The sequence below is a fragment of the Apodemus sylvaticus genome, chromosome 10 (assembly GCF_947179515.1).
Source record: "Apodemus sylvaticus chromosome 10, mApoSyl1.1, whole genome shotgun sequence".
NCBI classification, from domain to species: Eukaryota; Metazoa; Chordata; class Mammalia; order Rodentia; family Muridae; genus Apodemus; species Apodemus sylvaticus.
Genome location: NC_067481.1, coordinates 49,316,225 through 49,332,821, shown reverse-complemented (window position 1 = coordinate 49,332,821; position 16,597 = coordinate 49,316,225). Strand labels below are relative to the sequence as shown.

The 16,597-nt window shown below is 50.6% G+C and overlaps 1 protein-coding gene across 11 annotated transcripts in view; it reads right to left on the bottom strand.

The window, feature by feature from the left end:
• The window catches only part of Rap1gap2 (RAP1 GTPase activating protein 2), a 194,402-nt gene that overhangs the window by 16,247 nt on the left and 161,558 nt on the right, over positions 1-16,597 (bottom strand). For all 11 annotated transcript variants that reach the window (XR_007979681.1, XM_052194010.1, XM_052194005.1 and 8 more), the window contains 6 exons: positions 16,234-16,334; positions 14,224-14,353; positions 12,062-12,217; positions 8,058-8,129; positions 7,474-7,560; positions 5,879-6,013 (listed from right to left, as the gene is read on the bottom strand). Coding sequence is in view for 10 of the 11 variants with exons in the window: in XM_052194010.1 (XP_052049970.1) it covers positions 5,879-6,013; positions 7,474-7,560; positions 8,058-8,129; positions 12,062-12,217; positions 14,224-14,353; positions 16,234-16,334 (681 nt within the window). In the remaining variant the exon portion in view is untranslated. The remainder of the gene's footprint in view (positions 1-5,878; positions 6,014-7,473; positions 7,561-8,057; positions 8,130-12,061; positions 12,218-14,223; positions 14,354-16,233; positions 16,335-16,597) is intronic.

Genomic DNA, 16,597 nt, shown 5'->3' with positions numbered 1-16,597 from the left:
GCCTCATCCTGACTGCCATTCTTTCCTCCTGACATGGGACAGGGCCTCAGAAAGGCCTCTGGCAGATATCACAGCCCTCAGGACAAGCCACCAGTGAGATGTACAACTACCAGCCTCAAATCAACAATGTAGGCTCTATTGTCTGAATCAAAGATGCCCCATGAGGGATGTCACCTCTCCCCTCTTGGAACCACAGAAGAGTTGCCTAGCAACAGTGTTCCTGGGACACGGTTTCAAGAGCCAGCATATTTGATCCATTCTACTGCCCAAGCGTCATAGACTTCCTGGACTCATTGAAACCTGAGGATATGCGCTTGGATGGGAAGAAAGGCTCCTTCGATGACACAAATGCTTCGTAAATGCCAGCATCTTTTTATATGCTTGTTCCCCTGGGCTGCCACCACCAGTGTCACCAACACTCCAAACTCTCTTCATCTGTGTTATGATCTAATCCTCAGTCTCTCATGCTCAGAAAGGATCCAAGCATGAATAACAAACCTTGTGCAGCGTATCCAGCCCAAAGAGCTTTGCACATGCGATCTGATGAATCCTCTCAAGGCTGAGGCATGGAGAGAACAGAAAATCTCTCAAGCGACAAATAACTGTCACACACCACTAAGAGATAAAGCTGGGATCCAAAGATAGGATCCGAGACCCGAAGATTGAAAACACGGAGCTGGATATGGCAGTGTATGCCTGTAATCCATGCAACTTGGAAGGCCCAAGTCAGGGCTAGCCTGAGCTGTATAGTGAAACCCTAGCTCCAAAAGAAAGGGGAGAGAAAGGGAAGAGGTGAGGGGGTAATGGACAGAGAGAAGGGGATGGCAGGGCAGGGGGAGGAGAGAAGAGGGAAGAGGAGATACAGGAAGAGGGAGAGAGAGATGGGAGAAGGAAAGAATGTAGACATTGGATAGAGATGAAAGCCAAGATGGAGCAATTCACTGCCTGATGAATTAAAGATGACGGGAAAGCAGGAGGTTTGGGGATCTGACTCTCATAAAAATGTCACAGGCCAATATCAAGGAGAACAGTGTCTTCAGATGCCCATGTGTCACTGTCAGAGTCAGCAGAAAGAATCTGAGGAGCCAATGAACTGACAGAATTCCAGGGCTACACAGGTTGTCAGTCACCTGCTCTTGGCAACAGGAAGGGTGGAGCCCTGGTTCTCCCAGGGTCCCTGGCAGGAGGAGCTGTCACAAGGATGAAATGAGACAGTGTGTGTCCAACCCCTGGGATGACATCTGCCCACTCGGGTCAGCTCTCCTGCCCCAATCTTAGAGCAAAAGACAAGTGATGGTCATCGCCAAGACCCAAAACAATGCTTGATTCAAATGAAACTATCCGGTGACATCTAATTTCACATTGCAGTCCAGTGGGCAACTGAATGGAAGTGCCAGCCCTGTCAATCTAGGCAAGAGAATCAGAAAATGGGGGGAGAGGTTAGTGACGGCATGAGTCATGGAAGCCTTTGCGTTAGCTTCAGGAGGCTGGGGCATGTGCGCTTGGCAAAGCTCACCTGACCCCTGCTTGAGTTCTGCATTCCAGCTCATTCCAGCAGTGGGTGCCCTGATGCTGGGAAAGTCCTGTGTGCAGAGCTGGAATCCCACCTACATTTCTAAACCTTGCGGTCTTGTGCTGGCCTTTTCCATCATTTCCCATGACTGTGCCTTGCCGTCCTCCTGACCGGTCACCTCTGGTTCCACCGATCTCCCTCAGTCCCTGTGCCCCACCCAGCCCTCAGCCCACACCCACTGCTGCCTCCTATCCAGCTCTGCTGAGAGGTGAGGGATGAAAAATGTACTGCTTTCTCATTGCCCACGAGTATCACCTCACTGCCCAGCCATCAGCACAACGGCCTCCTTATAAGAGGTTCCTATGAGTTCTTTCAACTTAACAAACAACATCAGAGACAAAAATCAAGGAGATGAGCACAGAGAGCACGGGGAGCACAGGGTGGGGGTTGGGAGAAGCAGAAATGCCCACCCAAACCCCAAAAAGTAACAGAAGCAAGGGACTCTGGCACAAAGATACTATGAACCTCCTTCCCGCTGAGATGGCTTCAGGTCTTCTGTTCCTCCAGCAGGAATATGCTGGTAGCTCACTTAAAGACTACGGTGCCAAGCCATGAGCTGGGCAGAGCCAGGCCAAGGCCTGAGCACTCCACTCCCCCCACTTCTCCCTTTCTTCCCCTCTCTCCTCCTTCATCCCATGTAAGGCATGTAATCCATCCCTGGTACCACGACTTCCCCTTTCATGAGCAAAAGGAATAGCAGAGATGTCAAAGGCTGGGGACTGTGTCTGCCCTATCACAATCCTCTGTCTATCATTACTGCTGTCACACAGGTGCAGGCTTGTAGCTACAGGACCCCCAAAGAGACTTTGCCAGAGAGGGCTATTGACCTCTCCTGCCACTAGGGGTCAGGTGAGACCAATGCATTACCTACACCAGTTCCTCAAAGGGTGAGAGAAAGGCCTGCTGCCTCCCTGCTCCTGTGGTTCCTATTCTGTCCCACTGTCTTCTAGTCCTACCTCCATATTATGAGGACAGTAGAGAGTTGAGCCAGTCCAGTGCTTCTTAAACCATGGTCCATATGTGCTATACCCGTACCATCGGACAAATCAACTGTCATTTTTTTTACTTTTTTTTACTTTTTTTTTTACATTTTTTTTTTTACATTTTTTTTTACTTTTTGCTTTATTATAGACAGCTCCTTCATCAGGGGAAAAAAAACCTGCAAGGTTCCCAAGAGCATGGCCACCGCCACCCCGTGAGCCACAGAAACATCTTTCATCCAACCCAATACTGCAAAAGATGAGTCTTTTCTATTAGAAATGTATAGATTTTCAGATTGTCATCTACTGAAAATGAAAACTTCCAAATGTCAGCAGACATGACAGGTCCCGGGACTCCTCCAAGCAGCTTGGTTTACATGCAAGTCTAGGTGTCCACAAGGTCTGTGTCTATGGAGGGGAAGCCTCCACTCACAGCCAGAACTAAAGTGAGGTGTGAATGAGCCACCCCCCATGGGGCATACACAGACCACAGCCACAGTGGCCCACGGTCACAGCAGCCATAGCGGATATACTTCGGGATGGGGCTCTCTAGAGAAGACCAGTCTGAAGGGGACAGGAAGTGGGATGGCGTCCATCCCTGAGCATCCTCAGCTAGTGCCTGCCTGTGACAGAACTGTCAAGCCAGCCATTTTGTTTTCTGGAACCACTGCAGATAACCCTTTATTCTGGAGACATCCCACAGAGGTCTAGGATTAATCCCAAATGTCAGTAATCCTGACCCCACAGTCCTGCCTAAGGCACTGGAGACAGACTCTTGAACTGAGCCAGGGCCATGCCTACCCCCTTGCCCAGGCCTCTCCACACGGGAGACCTGAATCAACACTGAAGGGGTTGACAAGAGAAGCCAAGGTCTCCTTTTGGGGGAAGAGAAACTCATGGGCCTTGGTCATCAATGCTCCAGAGGCTCGCTCTGTGTGCCTGACCCTGATGGCCCCTTCCATCCCCACAACTTCACAACCTCAAAGGCAGGTATGAAATCTGAATGGAAAAATGGGTCTGCCTTCCGCAGAGTTAAAAACAAGTCCCTGTTATACTGGTTCACAGGCGAGTCATAATAGAGCCTTGCAGCATGCCCTCTCTTGAAAGTCCCTCTAGGAATACCTCAGACACCCTGAAGTGAAACACAAACCAACCACTCCTCCTCCTAACAGATGCAGGAGACTGAGAAAACCATCCTTTTGCCACCGTCCTTTAGCCACTGAGCTGCCTCGTCCATCCGACCCATAGGCAGAATGTGCACAGCCGACGTGCAAGGTTACATAAATATTCAAAACCTTAAAAATAATTAGCTCCGGTGTATAAAAGAAAACCTATAAGTCTCAAAGCAACAAAAGTTCATAAAATGTCTGCAGAGCACAGCATCATGCTAGCTTGTCAACCACGGCTCAGCTCTGATCATGCTATATAAACTAATTTTCTGTGGGAGGTGGGGCACTTTGATAGGTGTGATATGAGGTAGAGCAGAGCCCCCAGAGCCTCAGAAGACCACTCAGTGGCTGCCCCCTACCTTCCCTAGGCCTAAGCCTGTTTCCTGTTACCTAGCCTCACGTTCACCCTTCCCTTGGCTAGGCAACATGTCCAACATGGCCCCTCCCTCTCCCTTCTCCTTCTCCTTTTCCCCTCTGCCCTTCATTTTTCTCAAAATCAAACAAAAAGAACGAAGGATCTCACTATGTAGCCCAAGCTGTCCTTGAATTCATCATGCTCCTGACTTGGCTTCTCAATGTTGGCCATACAGGGATGCCTCCTTCCACACCCCGTTCCTCTTGCATCTCCCCACAACCCCACCCCACCCCAGGCTTCTCCTCTTTCACAGCCTCTTCTATCAAGCCTACACCAGAAGCCCTAGGAATGTCCTACCAGCCTGGACAAGTAGCTCAGCTCCTCCCAGCCGAGACTCGGGAGGAGCCTCAGCAGCTGGTTCCAGCTGGTTCCAGCTGGTTCCAGCAGAGCTATGCCTGCTCTCAGCTGTCCAGCTGGGCAGTGAACAACTGACCCAGACCTGCCCAGGCCTGGCCAGAAGATGGGAGGGAGTATCATGTAGCTGTTAAGAATTTGGGAGACCTGAATTCAACTCTGTCTCCAGGGTGACCTGGGACAAATTACTTAGTGTCTGTGTCTTTGTTTCCTCACATGTAAAACTATACTTACAGTTACTAAAATTGAGTGAGAATTACTATGCCAAAATTATTATATCCATAATTCCAGCCTTTCACACAGAGCTCTAATGACTCTGGGAAGTTTAAGACTATAGGTAACCTATACAGCATAGTTCATGTGTGCCCTATTACAACAGCTAAGGGTATTTACTATGTCATAGGTGATCTGCAATTTCTGGGCATTATCCCAATGAGCTCTCACAATACAGTGACAGAGGTCCAATTTATTATCTCTGGGTCCTTACCAAGAAAACTATAGCTTAGGAATTTTAAGGATCTTGTCTAATACCCTGTAGCTGGGATTTTAAAAAAAAATGTAACCCCACTCTTAATACCTCAATTGGCATGTTAATGAATCCCTCTCTAATGGGAAACCTGGTAGAAACTTGAGCTTAGAGTTAGTGAATCTAGGTGTGAACCTCTGAGGTGCAGGGTCCTGAGATCCCACGGCCTCTTGTAGCCTGCTCTCCACCATCCACCCACACCCCTGCGTGTTAAAGGAGATAGATCGAGAAATAGCTACCCAGTCACATGTACATGACTACAGTCAGGTTCAAATCAGATGCCAATACCAGTGCTGAGCGGACCAACGCGCACACAGCCAGGACATGATAAAGAAACCATCTCCGCCCCCCACTGGTTCTGTGATCATCCAGGCTCCATCCCTGTCCTTCTGAGCTCCTTCTGGGTAAAACTATTTTTCAACACTGTGTCTCCACCCACCGCGCCTACCCACCCCCAACTAGGCTCCCGCACTTGCCAGCCAGGAAGAAGATACAGCACCCCACCCAGCTACTGAATACCCACAAGGCTTGTGGCCCTCAGCTCCACCATTCTTCTCTGAGGTCCCCGACCACAGCGGGAGATGGCGGAAGCAGTGAGGGTCTTATGGCCTCCTCTCCTCTGCTCAACTGCTTACGGGATTCCTGGGCTGAAGACGGTCCAGACCAAGGGGGGAGATATTCCTTGCTCTGGATCCACCGCTGGCTGCTCCAACCTCATACACAAGGCTCCAGCCCTTTGCAAAGTCCCACCCCATCTGTCACCTCTGACTGGCCCTTGGGCTCTCAGGCTGGATCCCCAATAACTTAGGCATTTTCTTTTGCCCTCTTCCATAGCAACCCAGAGTCAGCCTGCATCCATACCTTAAAGGACTCCAGGAATCCTCCATGGCCCCCGTTCTCAAACTTGTCCTCCTCTGGGCCCATGCCTAGCATGGCCTGAGTGTGGGTGTGGAGCTCATCATGAAGGTTGTCCAGGAGAGCCGCCCGGGTCCGGTCCTAGAAAGGAAGAATGTACAGGTGTGCAGACCCCAGCAGCAGAGGTGTGTATTCTCTTCTCTGTTCCAGATGTCTGCTCTGAGGACTGCTATTCTATCACCAGCTCCTGGCCATGGTGGGGATTCAGGAGGAGAATGAGGGTCCTGCTCACTGATGCTGTAGTTAGCACAAATGTCCAGGGCCTGCCCCCTCCCACTCTCCCTGTCACATCAGCTCTTCCAAGGCTTACCTGGGGACTCCCCACCCCAGATCTCAGACCAGGATCTATATACACAACCCCTCTGCCCATGACTCTATAACAGACAGGTCACAGCCAGGGACAAGCATGCAGCCTCCAGGGGGCTCCAGACACAACAGACTGGACAAGCCCTTTCTTTTCAGCAGGCCACAGTCCTAACAAAGCTCCTCTTCCAATTGTCTCCATGTCACCATCAAACCTGAGCTGAAGTGTGAGTCATCCCACAATTCCACTTTCCCTGCCCTTATTTCTAGGAGTCTATCATGTCTTCCCAACACTGGCCGTATAGGAATGCCCAACCTTCTGACATTGTGACACGATGCTGTCATCTATAAGAACTGCACAGTCAAGTCACCAGGGGAATTGTTCGTAATATTTTATACTCAACTGGTCTACTATGATTTTTGCTTGGGCCATACTCATGGCTACACTGAGGCACATGTGGCTTGCAGGCGTCTGGCTGGACACTCCTACCTGCAGTTTAGCCCAGTGCCTCCTATGAAGGGTTCAGCGTTGTTGAGCCTCTCAGACTCTTTAATCATTTCTAACTGGCCAGTTCCTGTTCTATCCCCCTTCAAGCTCTCCTCCTCTAATGCCTGCTGGTTATTAACGCCTCTAACACGCGAGTCAAACACTGCTTACTAACTTCACAGCACCGACCACCTGTAAGCCAGAGCACTGCTCCATTCAGTGCAGCCACCGCCCACAGCTGCGCCCCCAGGAGACTGCCATCAGGCCTCACCTCCCACCCCAAAATGTCTGCTTCTGTTTGGCCTTTGTTCCTAGTCTTGAATGACTTTCCAGACTCTCCTCATGCAAAAGCTGCATCAGACACCAGCAGCTCAAAAGCGACCTCCTCCAGGAAGCTTTCCCTGATCACGCCCTCCATCATCCGTAGCAGAAGCAGTCACTACCCATTGGATCCATCATGGCCCAGAGTATAATACAGTACGCTGTATTATATAAATCATAGCTTCTCTTCTATAACGGCCCCTTCACCAGCCTGGGCACTACAGAGTACAGAAGTGATGTGTCACTTATCCTTGATAACAGAGCAAGACCTGGGAATACTACATGTTCAGAAAAGAAAATCTGGCGAGTGGCTGGTGAGACCTAGAGTCTAAATGAGTTCCTAAGAAGAAAAAAAAAGTTCCCAAAGCAACTGAGAGCTGGGGGCTTAGGCGGGAGCCCCGAGGAGACAGTCAGTCTGGCACTCTCTCACCTCCAGCTTGGCGAACTTGTCCGACTTGCAGCAAGCATTCTCAGCGTTTGTGAGCTTAGTGAGCAGAAACTCCCGGAATTCCGCACCCTGAAACAGGTAAGTGGCTCAGAACTTTCCCAGCTTCTGCTGGAGATCACATGCCTCCAATGCCTCCAACCACAGGGACAAAAAGGCAGGAGAGCCCCTGCATTAGCCCCCTCATATCTGGTCATTTCCAGCCAGGGCCAGGCCCGCCTGCTAATATACCAGCTTGGAAGCCAACTTCCCCAGTGCCAGGAAACCTGCCCTCCATATGGCATCCTGGTCACCGGAGGCAGCTCTTGAGACTGGCTCCTGGGTCTGGAGCACAGTTGAAAAGTCCTTCTACTAATAGGAAGGCAACCCCAGCACCAAACTCCCAACAAGGGCCACATTGACCTCATAGGGTGAGGTAGGGAGATACCCAGAAAGGAGATGCCCCCAAAGCTATAACAGAATCTCCCCCACAAGGCTCCCAGCCTACACTCAAGCCCGTTCCAACTACTGACACTTGGGTGCAGAGATCTTGGGTCTTGGATGTGACAAGCGTAAAAGAACCTTCTTACCTTCTGGAAAACAGGCGGGCTCGGCAGAGGGGGGCCAAAGGCAGGCACATCTTCCCTCGCAGTGACTGAGACCTGAATGAAAGTTTCGTGTGAACTAAGGCAGATGAGGAAACCAGCTTGCAGCAGACCAGCCTACCCCTTCCCACCTTCCCAGAACACAGAATGTCTGTGTGGGCATCACCCACACGCCCCCTGTGATGCTCCTCCAGTGGGCTGGATGGCATGGAGTCCTGCATCCTTCCCTCTGCCTTCCCTGGGCTGGGGAACCACTGGGACCCTAAGGATAGACAGTGTGACTGGTGGCCAGAAGGTTTGTCTCTACCCCAGTACAGCATTCATCCCAGAGAAGGCCATATATCAAACTCACTTAGAGTGTTTAAAAGGTAACTACTGGACCACAGGAATGGTTCCATAGGTTAAAAACAAAAAGGGAAAACCCTGACACACAAGCTTGATAATGCCCAGAAGAGAAACAACTCCCACATTGTCTCTGCCCTCCATACCTGTGTGTCCACCTCCCAACATAATATGTGCACAATGTGCACGTGCACACGCATGCACACACTCACACACACACACACTACCACCACCACCACCACCAGCAGCAACAACAACAAAAACAACAAATAATAATTTAGGGTTTTGAAGAAACAAGTAAATACTGGTTGCAAGGAAAGCTTAGGACTCTAAGTAACTTGACATGGGCAGTGGACCCAGGTCTGATGCCTGGCTCTACATACGGAGCCAGTCATTCTGGCTGAGACCTGAGCACAGAGATACCAAGGGCATTGGCTGGGAATGGGGATGGGGGACATCCAGGCTCTGGCCAGACGCTGTGAGGCTGGACTGTCAGATCACCCAGAGACTCCACACAAGGGTGCTCTTGCAGCAGGTGGCTTCCAGTCCTCACCTCCGCTCTCACACAAGTAAGTAACTTGGTTTTGCCTGCTGTGAGCCCCTGAGGCTACAGGGCTCGGGGAGGCTGCCCTATCCCTCCACTAGCAGTGGCTGATGTGAAGGTCCTGGCACGCTGCCAACCACTCTGTCCTGTGAAGTAGGGCAGATGCAAGAGTCTGCCAGACTGGGTGAGCAGGCAGCCTGGGGCCCTGCCAGGTCCAGTGGGGAGAAGCAGAGCCTCGGTCAATGGGGCCTTCTCCCTACAAGCTCAAGGCCATTCCCAGGGCCCAAACTGAGGTACTCAAGAGTCAAGAAACAGTTTGTGTTCACTGACAAGGTTTCTGGCTGAGCCCCAGCTGCTAGACACAGCCCCCTTCCAGCCACCTACCACGCACTGGTAGCCCAAGTCTAGAATTCCATCTCAGGACAAGAATCTGGCTGCTTGCTGTGGGTATCTGGGACACTTGGGACAACGCACAGATGCCTGTAGGCCCAGCTGTTTCCCTGGCCTGGCCCTTCCTCCTCAGGCCTGCATTAAAGTAGTCTATTCTGATGGGGTAAGTGTCTTAGAAATGCCTTTAAACCCACAGGACAGCAGGGCAGGGCCCAAGTCCTTTCTGGTAATGTCCACCCACTGTCCACCCGTCTCCAAGCTTGTCCTCTTACCTCAGTCCCCCCGGGCAGCTAAGCCTTAGTCATCCCCATCCATCTCAGCTTACACCCAGATAGATGCCCAGGGGAGCTGAGGGTGTCGGGCTGGAGACCCGACCAAGCCCCCATGCCCAGGGATGGCCTGCCACCCAGAAAACTGGCAGGGCTGTTCAGAGGAGTCATGATAGGCAAGGGAAGGCCCTCCCTAACTGCTTGCTTCACAGAAGATTCTTGAAACCTTGGCAGAACTCCAGGAGTGAGGTGGAATGGTCCCTGTGGGTAGGGATGGGGGAATCCTATTGACTGCCGAGCTGGAATCTCTTTCCAATCTAGAGTGGTGGGAACGAGATTCCTACCTGAGAAGTGATCCGATTCCACACATCATGCACACCCTTGGGCCGGTTTCTCACCTGCCCCAGAGGCTCCTGGGAAGACTTCCAGCTCCCGGCTCCCTGGCTGGGTGGCCTCAGCCCTAAGTGTCCTCAGCAGCAATCAGCCTCAGTCTCTTCCCTATGAGCAGACTAATGGGCCTAGTTAGGCTTTAAGAAGACTATGCTAGGGACTAGAAAGATGGCGCTTGCTGCCAAACCTAACAACCTGGGTTCAATCCCTAGGAGCCACTTTGAGGAAGGAGATAACTGACTTCTGCAAGTTGGCCTCTGATTTCCATATGCGCACACACACACACACACACACACACACACACACAAATGTAGAAAACAAAGAAGACTGCTGTAACACAGAGCCTAGCGCAGAGCAGGAGCCATCAATCACTTCGCTTTCTTTACTTTCCCGCCAACCTACACGTATAAAAGGGCGCCTTCAATCCAGAGTGCCCCACACCCTCTGGCAGCCCAGACCCCATCCTGCCTACCTCTGCTCCTGTAAGTAGCCAAGGCTAGAAGGACCCTGAGGTTTTAAGATTCAGATTTCCTGTTTTGCAAAGATAACAATAGAAGCCCAGAGACAGAAGGAACTGACTCACAATCACACAACAACAAAGAGACAGAAGCAGAGACCCCCCCAGATGCTCTGTCATCCTGCCTTCTGGGGTCCCTCCCGACTTGACTCTCCTTTCTCATTGTCAGTCCTCCTATTTCAGGGTTCAGCTAAAGCCCACTGTCAGCCAGGGGCCCTAAGGGATCTAACCCAGTTCTCCTCACAGTTTATGCATCACCCACAGTGCCTGGCAGGGAGGGGTGCGCTGGGGAGCACCTTAGAAGACACAGGCATCTTTACAAGTTCAAACCTGCCTCAGTAGTAGGAAGGGGTCTTAAGATGCTGGTACCCAGTGTTCTGTGATGCAAGGAACCCTTTGGGAACTGAACTCTGGTCTCTCTTCCCAGGAAACAAACAAACTGAAACCAGTGCTTGGTTCTTACAAGATTTCTGAGGGCTCAGAGACCACCTAGTCCTACCCTTAAGCCCCTGGCTCAACCTATCTCCCATGGGTCCCCATAAACCAATGGATCACAAAGAAGTGCTGCCTGCCCTGGAGGTTAGGAGAAAGAAGGGAGGTGAAGAAGCAGCCAGTGAGGAGGACAAGGGCTGGGAGCCAAAACAGTCTAAGATACTCCACACACCTCCTCCCATTACAGCAGGTGACCCTTTTCTTTTTGTGCTTTTTTAAGTTAGCATGTACTAATTATGCATATTAATGGGGTTCGGTGTACTATTTCCACACTTGCATGCAGTGTACACTGACTAAATCGACCTTGCTTTAATCCCCCTCACCTCCCACACCCTCCTCATCCTCTTTTTACTTATTTATTTTTTTAACAGGGTCTTGCTATGTAGGCCAGGCTGGCTTGGAACTCTTGATCCCCTGCCCCCGCCCCCACATCTGCCAGGATTTGGGGATTACAGACATGTGTCGCCTGCCAGCAGTGGCCAGGATGACATTTTTAGCTTTCGTATATCTTAGAAAGAAAGAAAAGTCCCGGCCATGAGCCTCACCCAGGTCTTGCATTCTCACAAAAATCTTCCAGTTAAATTCATTTACTTGTCCACATCCTCCAGATGCAGAGAGCAGGTCTGTGAGGCCTCTCTAGCCTTCATCTTCTCTAGTCTTCCTCTCGTCTTTCCTGATCTCTGCACCTCGCCCTCCTCCCCACCTCCTCCTCCCCTCCTCCTTAGACTTCCTCTAGCAAATGCTATCACAGTGGCCAGTGCTCAGGGTCAGTGTGTGAGAAGCTGAAGAGTTAGCAGCAGCAGATGAAGACCTTAGAGGATGTTCTCCACCCAGAGCCAGGCTCCAAATTCCCGAAGCTGGACCAACCATGGGGACTGCAATACTGGTATGACATGGTGTCTCTTGTTATCACTGAGCCCTCCAACCCTAGGGCCCATGACTCCCTCCCAACACACACACACACACACACACACACACAGAGAGAGAGAGAGAGAGAGAGAGAGAGAGAGAGAGAGAGAGAGAGAGAGAGAGGCTTTTTCCTCACCCTGTAGGATGGAGTCTCTGTGCCTGGGCTCTCAGCCTGAACGACAATGTAGGCATGTAAGAAGTTTGACGCGATCATATCTGGGACAAACGGTGTATTTTCTTCTTGAAAGATGATGGCCACGATGTCATTCCCAATATGCCGCTTTCTCTGCAGCTAAACAAAAAGTACATTGGTACAGAAAGTATCATTGATACAGAAAGTACCTCCTTGTTGCAAGAGTTAGGACCACCTCCCAAACAGGAGAAAGCTCAACAGCAAATTCCTCTTTATCCCACCGTTCATAAACCCTGAATTCCGAGGCCAACTCTTTGGGAAGCTGTTTCTCTCAGTCTGTGGGAATTACCAAGAGAAGGGAGAAAGGCAGCCACGTTATTAAGTAAAATAATAATAATAATAATAATAATAATAATAAGCTGGCCTGAGTGTTATAAGCAACAGCATGCAGAGCCTGGACTCAGGATCCTGGAAAGAACATCTGAGGCCAGGTCATAGTTGGTCCAGAAGAAAGGCAAACATAGGAGAGGCCACCTGGGAAGAAAAGACGCTAAGCAGGCTGCCAGCCATGCTATGTCAGCTGCTCCCTGGAAGGTGACAGCTTTAGGAGCAGGGAGCAGAGACAGCACAGTAGAGAGTTCAAAAGTTACCCACAAAGGCGGCCTGAAAAACACAGGCAGGGTGGTCAGGAAATGTAGACAGAGGAGGCAGACCATTTCACCAGCGGTGAGGACCCAGAGAAACACAGGTCAGCAGGCTAGGGGAGAGCCAATGGCTCGGGGACCAGCAGAGCCAGGCGCTTTGCCATGTGATCTAGGTTATAAGCTCCTACTGTGTACCAGGAACTGTGACCTGCTATTCATATAGATGATTACAAATGGTAAGGCCCTCCTGTACGCCAGGTCCTGCCGTGTACTTGCTCCTTTATTAAATTCATCCTGAAAGCAGAACTTGTGCTCGGCCTTTTCAGATTGAGTTTCTCATTTACAGAGTATGTAGTATGTTCGGCCTTTTCAGATTGAGTTTCTCATTTACAGAGTATGTAGTATGTTCTGAACACAGTACCAGAGGCTTTTATATGAACTGCCTCACTTGTTACATACAAACGCACGCATACACGCACACATACCTGAGTTCCCATTTCATAAGAAGAATGAAAGAACTATCATTAATTTGGTCCCTGCCAAGAGCCAAGCTCTGTAGCATAGGCCAGGGTGAAATGACCCTGAGGTAAAAAGCATTGGAGACTGGGGCAGTAGGTCAGAGAGGCTGCAGAAAGAACAGGGACCAAAGGTGAAACCACCAGGGAAAACCCACTTTGGCTACACAACAAATCTCACAGCCATTTGTTTCTGGAACATCCAGTCATTTGGGAGCCAAATCATAATTCGCTTGCCAATTTCTTTTACTCCCAAGAAGCCATGCACAATGTTTATCATTTTTGCTTCCCTGCTTCTAGGCAGAAACAAACAGGTCAGAGTTTAGAGAAGGCCCTCCTGTGTTCCCTGAGACAGGAAGGAGGAAAGCAAGATGGGGACCAGCTGTCAAAGCCAGGCCCACCCCAGGGATGTGTAGTTCAAAGCAGCAAGCCTGGTGAAGGTTGGCTAACGCTGGAGCCACAGGTCTCACAGAGGCCCCAGGTTAGGAACAGGCAATGAGGCTGAGAGGCTCCTCATGCAAGCCTCACATTCACAGGGCAGCAAGGAAGCAGAAAGACTGAGCGGCCAGGATAGGGGACAGAGGTGCCACAAGAAGCAGGCACATGCCAGGTGTGGATCTCGGGAACCCCCTGTTCAGAAACCTAGAGAATGTCACAGCGACGACACAGACATGACTCAAAAGCCACATCTGAAGCCACGAAGCCACTGACTTGCTGAGAGTCAAACGCTCAGCTTGTTCACCAGCCTCCAGCTCCCATCTGCAAATCTGCTACGCAGCCTTATCAACCGTGTTGGCTTTGCTCTCCACTTGACCCTTCATTGACTGCCCAGGGGAAGTTCTTGTTGATGCTAGAGACAGAGCCCAGGGCCTCCCGCTTGCTAGACAAGTCCTGTCCCGATGAGTCTCAAGGAAGTGTTTTAACAGCCCCCCCCCCCAGGCTGTGGTGTCCTATCTAGCAAGTGGGAGTGACCCGCAGCTTGGCCCTGCCTTCCTGTACTGGTTACCTGCTGGGTGTCACCATCCGTGAAGGGCAGCTTGGTAGAGACATGGAACATGATCTCCCGGTCCCGGAAAGTGGTGTACACCGACTCCACCCCTGTCTGTCCGTGGGTCACATCCAGGCCTCCTCGGAAGCTGACATAAAACAGGGCAGGAGCAGGAGAGAAGGAGTGAGGTGAGGTGGCATCTTGGTGACACTATGGGCATATAGCAGATAGGTGGGTGAGGAGACATGAGCTGAAGGCCAGCAAGGGTAGAAGATAGGGAAGTGTGGAGACCTGTTCTTCTGAACAGCCTAGCCCAGTGTTCTACCATCCATAGCAAAGACGGAGTCGGGCCTGGTGGCTACATGTTAGTAAACCTAGCACTTTGGAGATCAAAACAAGATGATCCTGAGTTTGAGGCCAGCCTGGGCTATAGAGTAAGACTTTGTCTTATGACATAACCAAATTAACTAACTAGTTAATTAACTAACTAGTTAATTAACTAACTAGTTAATTAAGACAAGCAGAGCCTCAACTTCAAGACTTTTGGGGGCGGGGGGATTGGTTGTTTTTTTTTTTTTTTTTTCTTTGAGACAGGGTTTCTCTGTATAGCCCTGGCTGTCCTGGAACTCACTCTGTAGACCAGGTTGCCTCAAACTCAGAAATTCGCCTGCCTCTGCCTCCCAGAGTGCTGGGATTACAGGTGTGTGCCACCACCACCCGGCTTAACTTCAAGACTTTGTCATGCATCTGTTCAGATAGGATGGCCATCCATTCATAACCCCACACAAATGCTTGGCCTAGCTTCCCAAAGCTCCCAGTGCTGAGCCTGAGCCTTTGTTCTGTCCAAAGTCATCAGTCAAGAGGCAAGGTAGCAAATCACTCCACTGGACATGGGCGAACGCATAGGAGACTGGGAGACCACAGAAGAAGGCCAAACCCCTCTGTGCTTGTCTCAACCCAGGCAGGAAGAAGAAGCTATGGAGGAACGGATGGCCTTCCAGGAGCCAGCCCTTCCCCCTTCACAGAGACGTGGCTGCCAGCCTGGAACCAGTCTTCAACAACTGGGGGAGGGAGGAGGGAAATAATGCACCTCAGACCCAAAGGGCCAAAAGGACACTGTCAGGCCCTCATATTCAAGCCTGCTTTGTCTGCACTATCTGTTTTAATTCCCTGTGACCTTGGAGGTGCTGTTATGTCATATTTATCTCCCTTTTTTTATAGATAAGGAAGTGGAATCTTCTCCAGGTAAAGTCACTGACCCAAAATCTTAGGGCTTATGGCAGAGTTGATTCTAACCCTGGTGTGACTGACTCCAGACAACAGCAGTGACTTCAAAATGAGAGCAAAGAGAAAGAGAAAAAGGGAGAAGCAAGCGAAGGAAGACAGCAATTTGAACGCCTACTGCAACTGGACTAAGCGTTTCTACACAAGACGCTAGGTGCTTGTGTCGGCTCCTGGGCAAGGGCTGTCTTAGGACTCTCAGCCGCTCCACTGGGTGGGTCTGAAATATTCCGAAATGTTGCCTTTTCTTAGGAAATTCAAGGCCAGAGTCTTCCAAACAATAGTCCCAATATTTTAGCTTTCTGTCCATTTAAAGGGCCATACACTGTTGCGTGGATTTCTGCCAAGAGGGTTATTATGTTTTCGTGAAGTCTTAATTATCTGTTCTTTGAGCGTTGTCCAAATCGGGTCATTTCCTTCCCAACGGCACAGGGTTCTCTTCCACCTGCCAGGTGAGTGGTAGGGAAGGTGGATTCCTGCTGCTGCCTCTCTGAGCCAAACATAATTAGGAAGGCAAACCGCAGCAGGAGCAAGCTCCTCACGCTTCCAAGGCCGCAGCCTTCCAGCCAACCTGTCAGTATGGATTATGCCTAGGACCACTGGGTCTTCAAGAAGTCAGGCAGGTACATGAGCAAGGGATTAGAAGTTGGAAATGTCCTAGAGTCCCCCCCTACCCAGACAGAGCTGTCCCCTTGCCCCCAACAAGGGCCTCAACTGTCAATACTGTGGGCCCCTGATAAAACTCACCCTTTGAAATCCTGCAGTGTGATGGTGTCCCCCAGGAGATCCAAAAACTCCTTGAAAGCTGGGCTCTCCTCATTGTTCCCAAATAGTTCCTCCTCCAGGGTCTGTAAGAAACACGGGCCAGGCAAGGAATGAGAAGAGACGGCTGGGTGTGGAGGGGAAGGGTCATCCCCACACCAGCTCCATTTCTCTTTTCATTCTTGTTGTCCAACACATTTGCCGTAGCTGTCCTAAGGTAGAGGACGAGTTAATGAAGGAGGAACTCTGCAGGCTGAGTAAGGAGGCCTTGGAGTCCAGCAGAGGACAGAGCTCTTAGACTCGACACCAAAATCATGACCCAAAGTGAAGGACCAGTCATTGGCTTCCA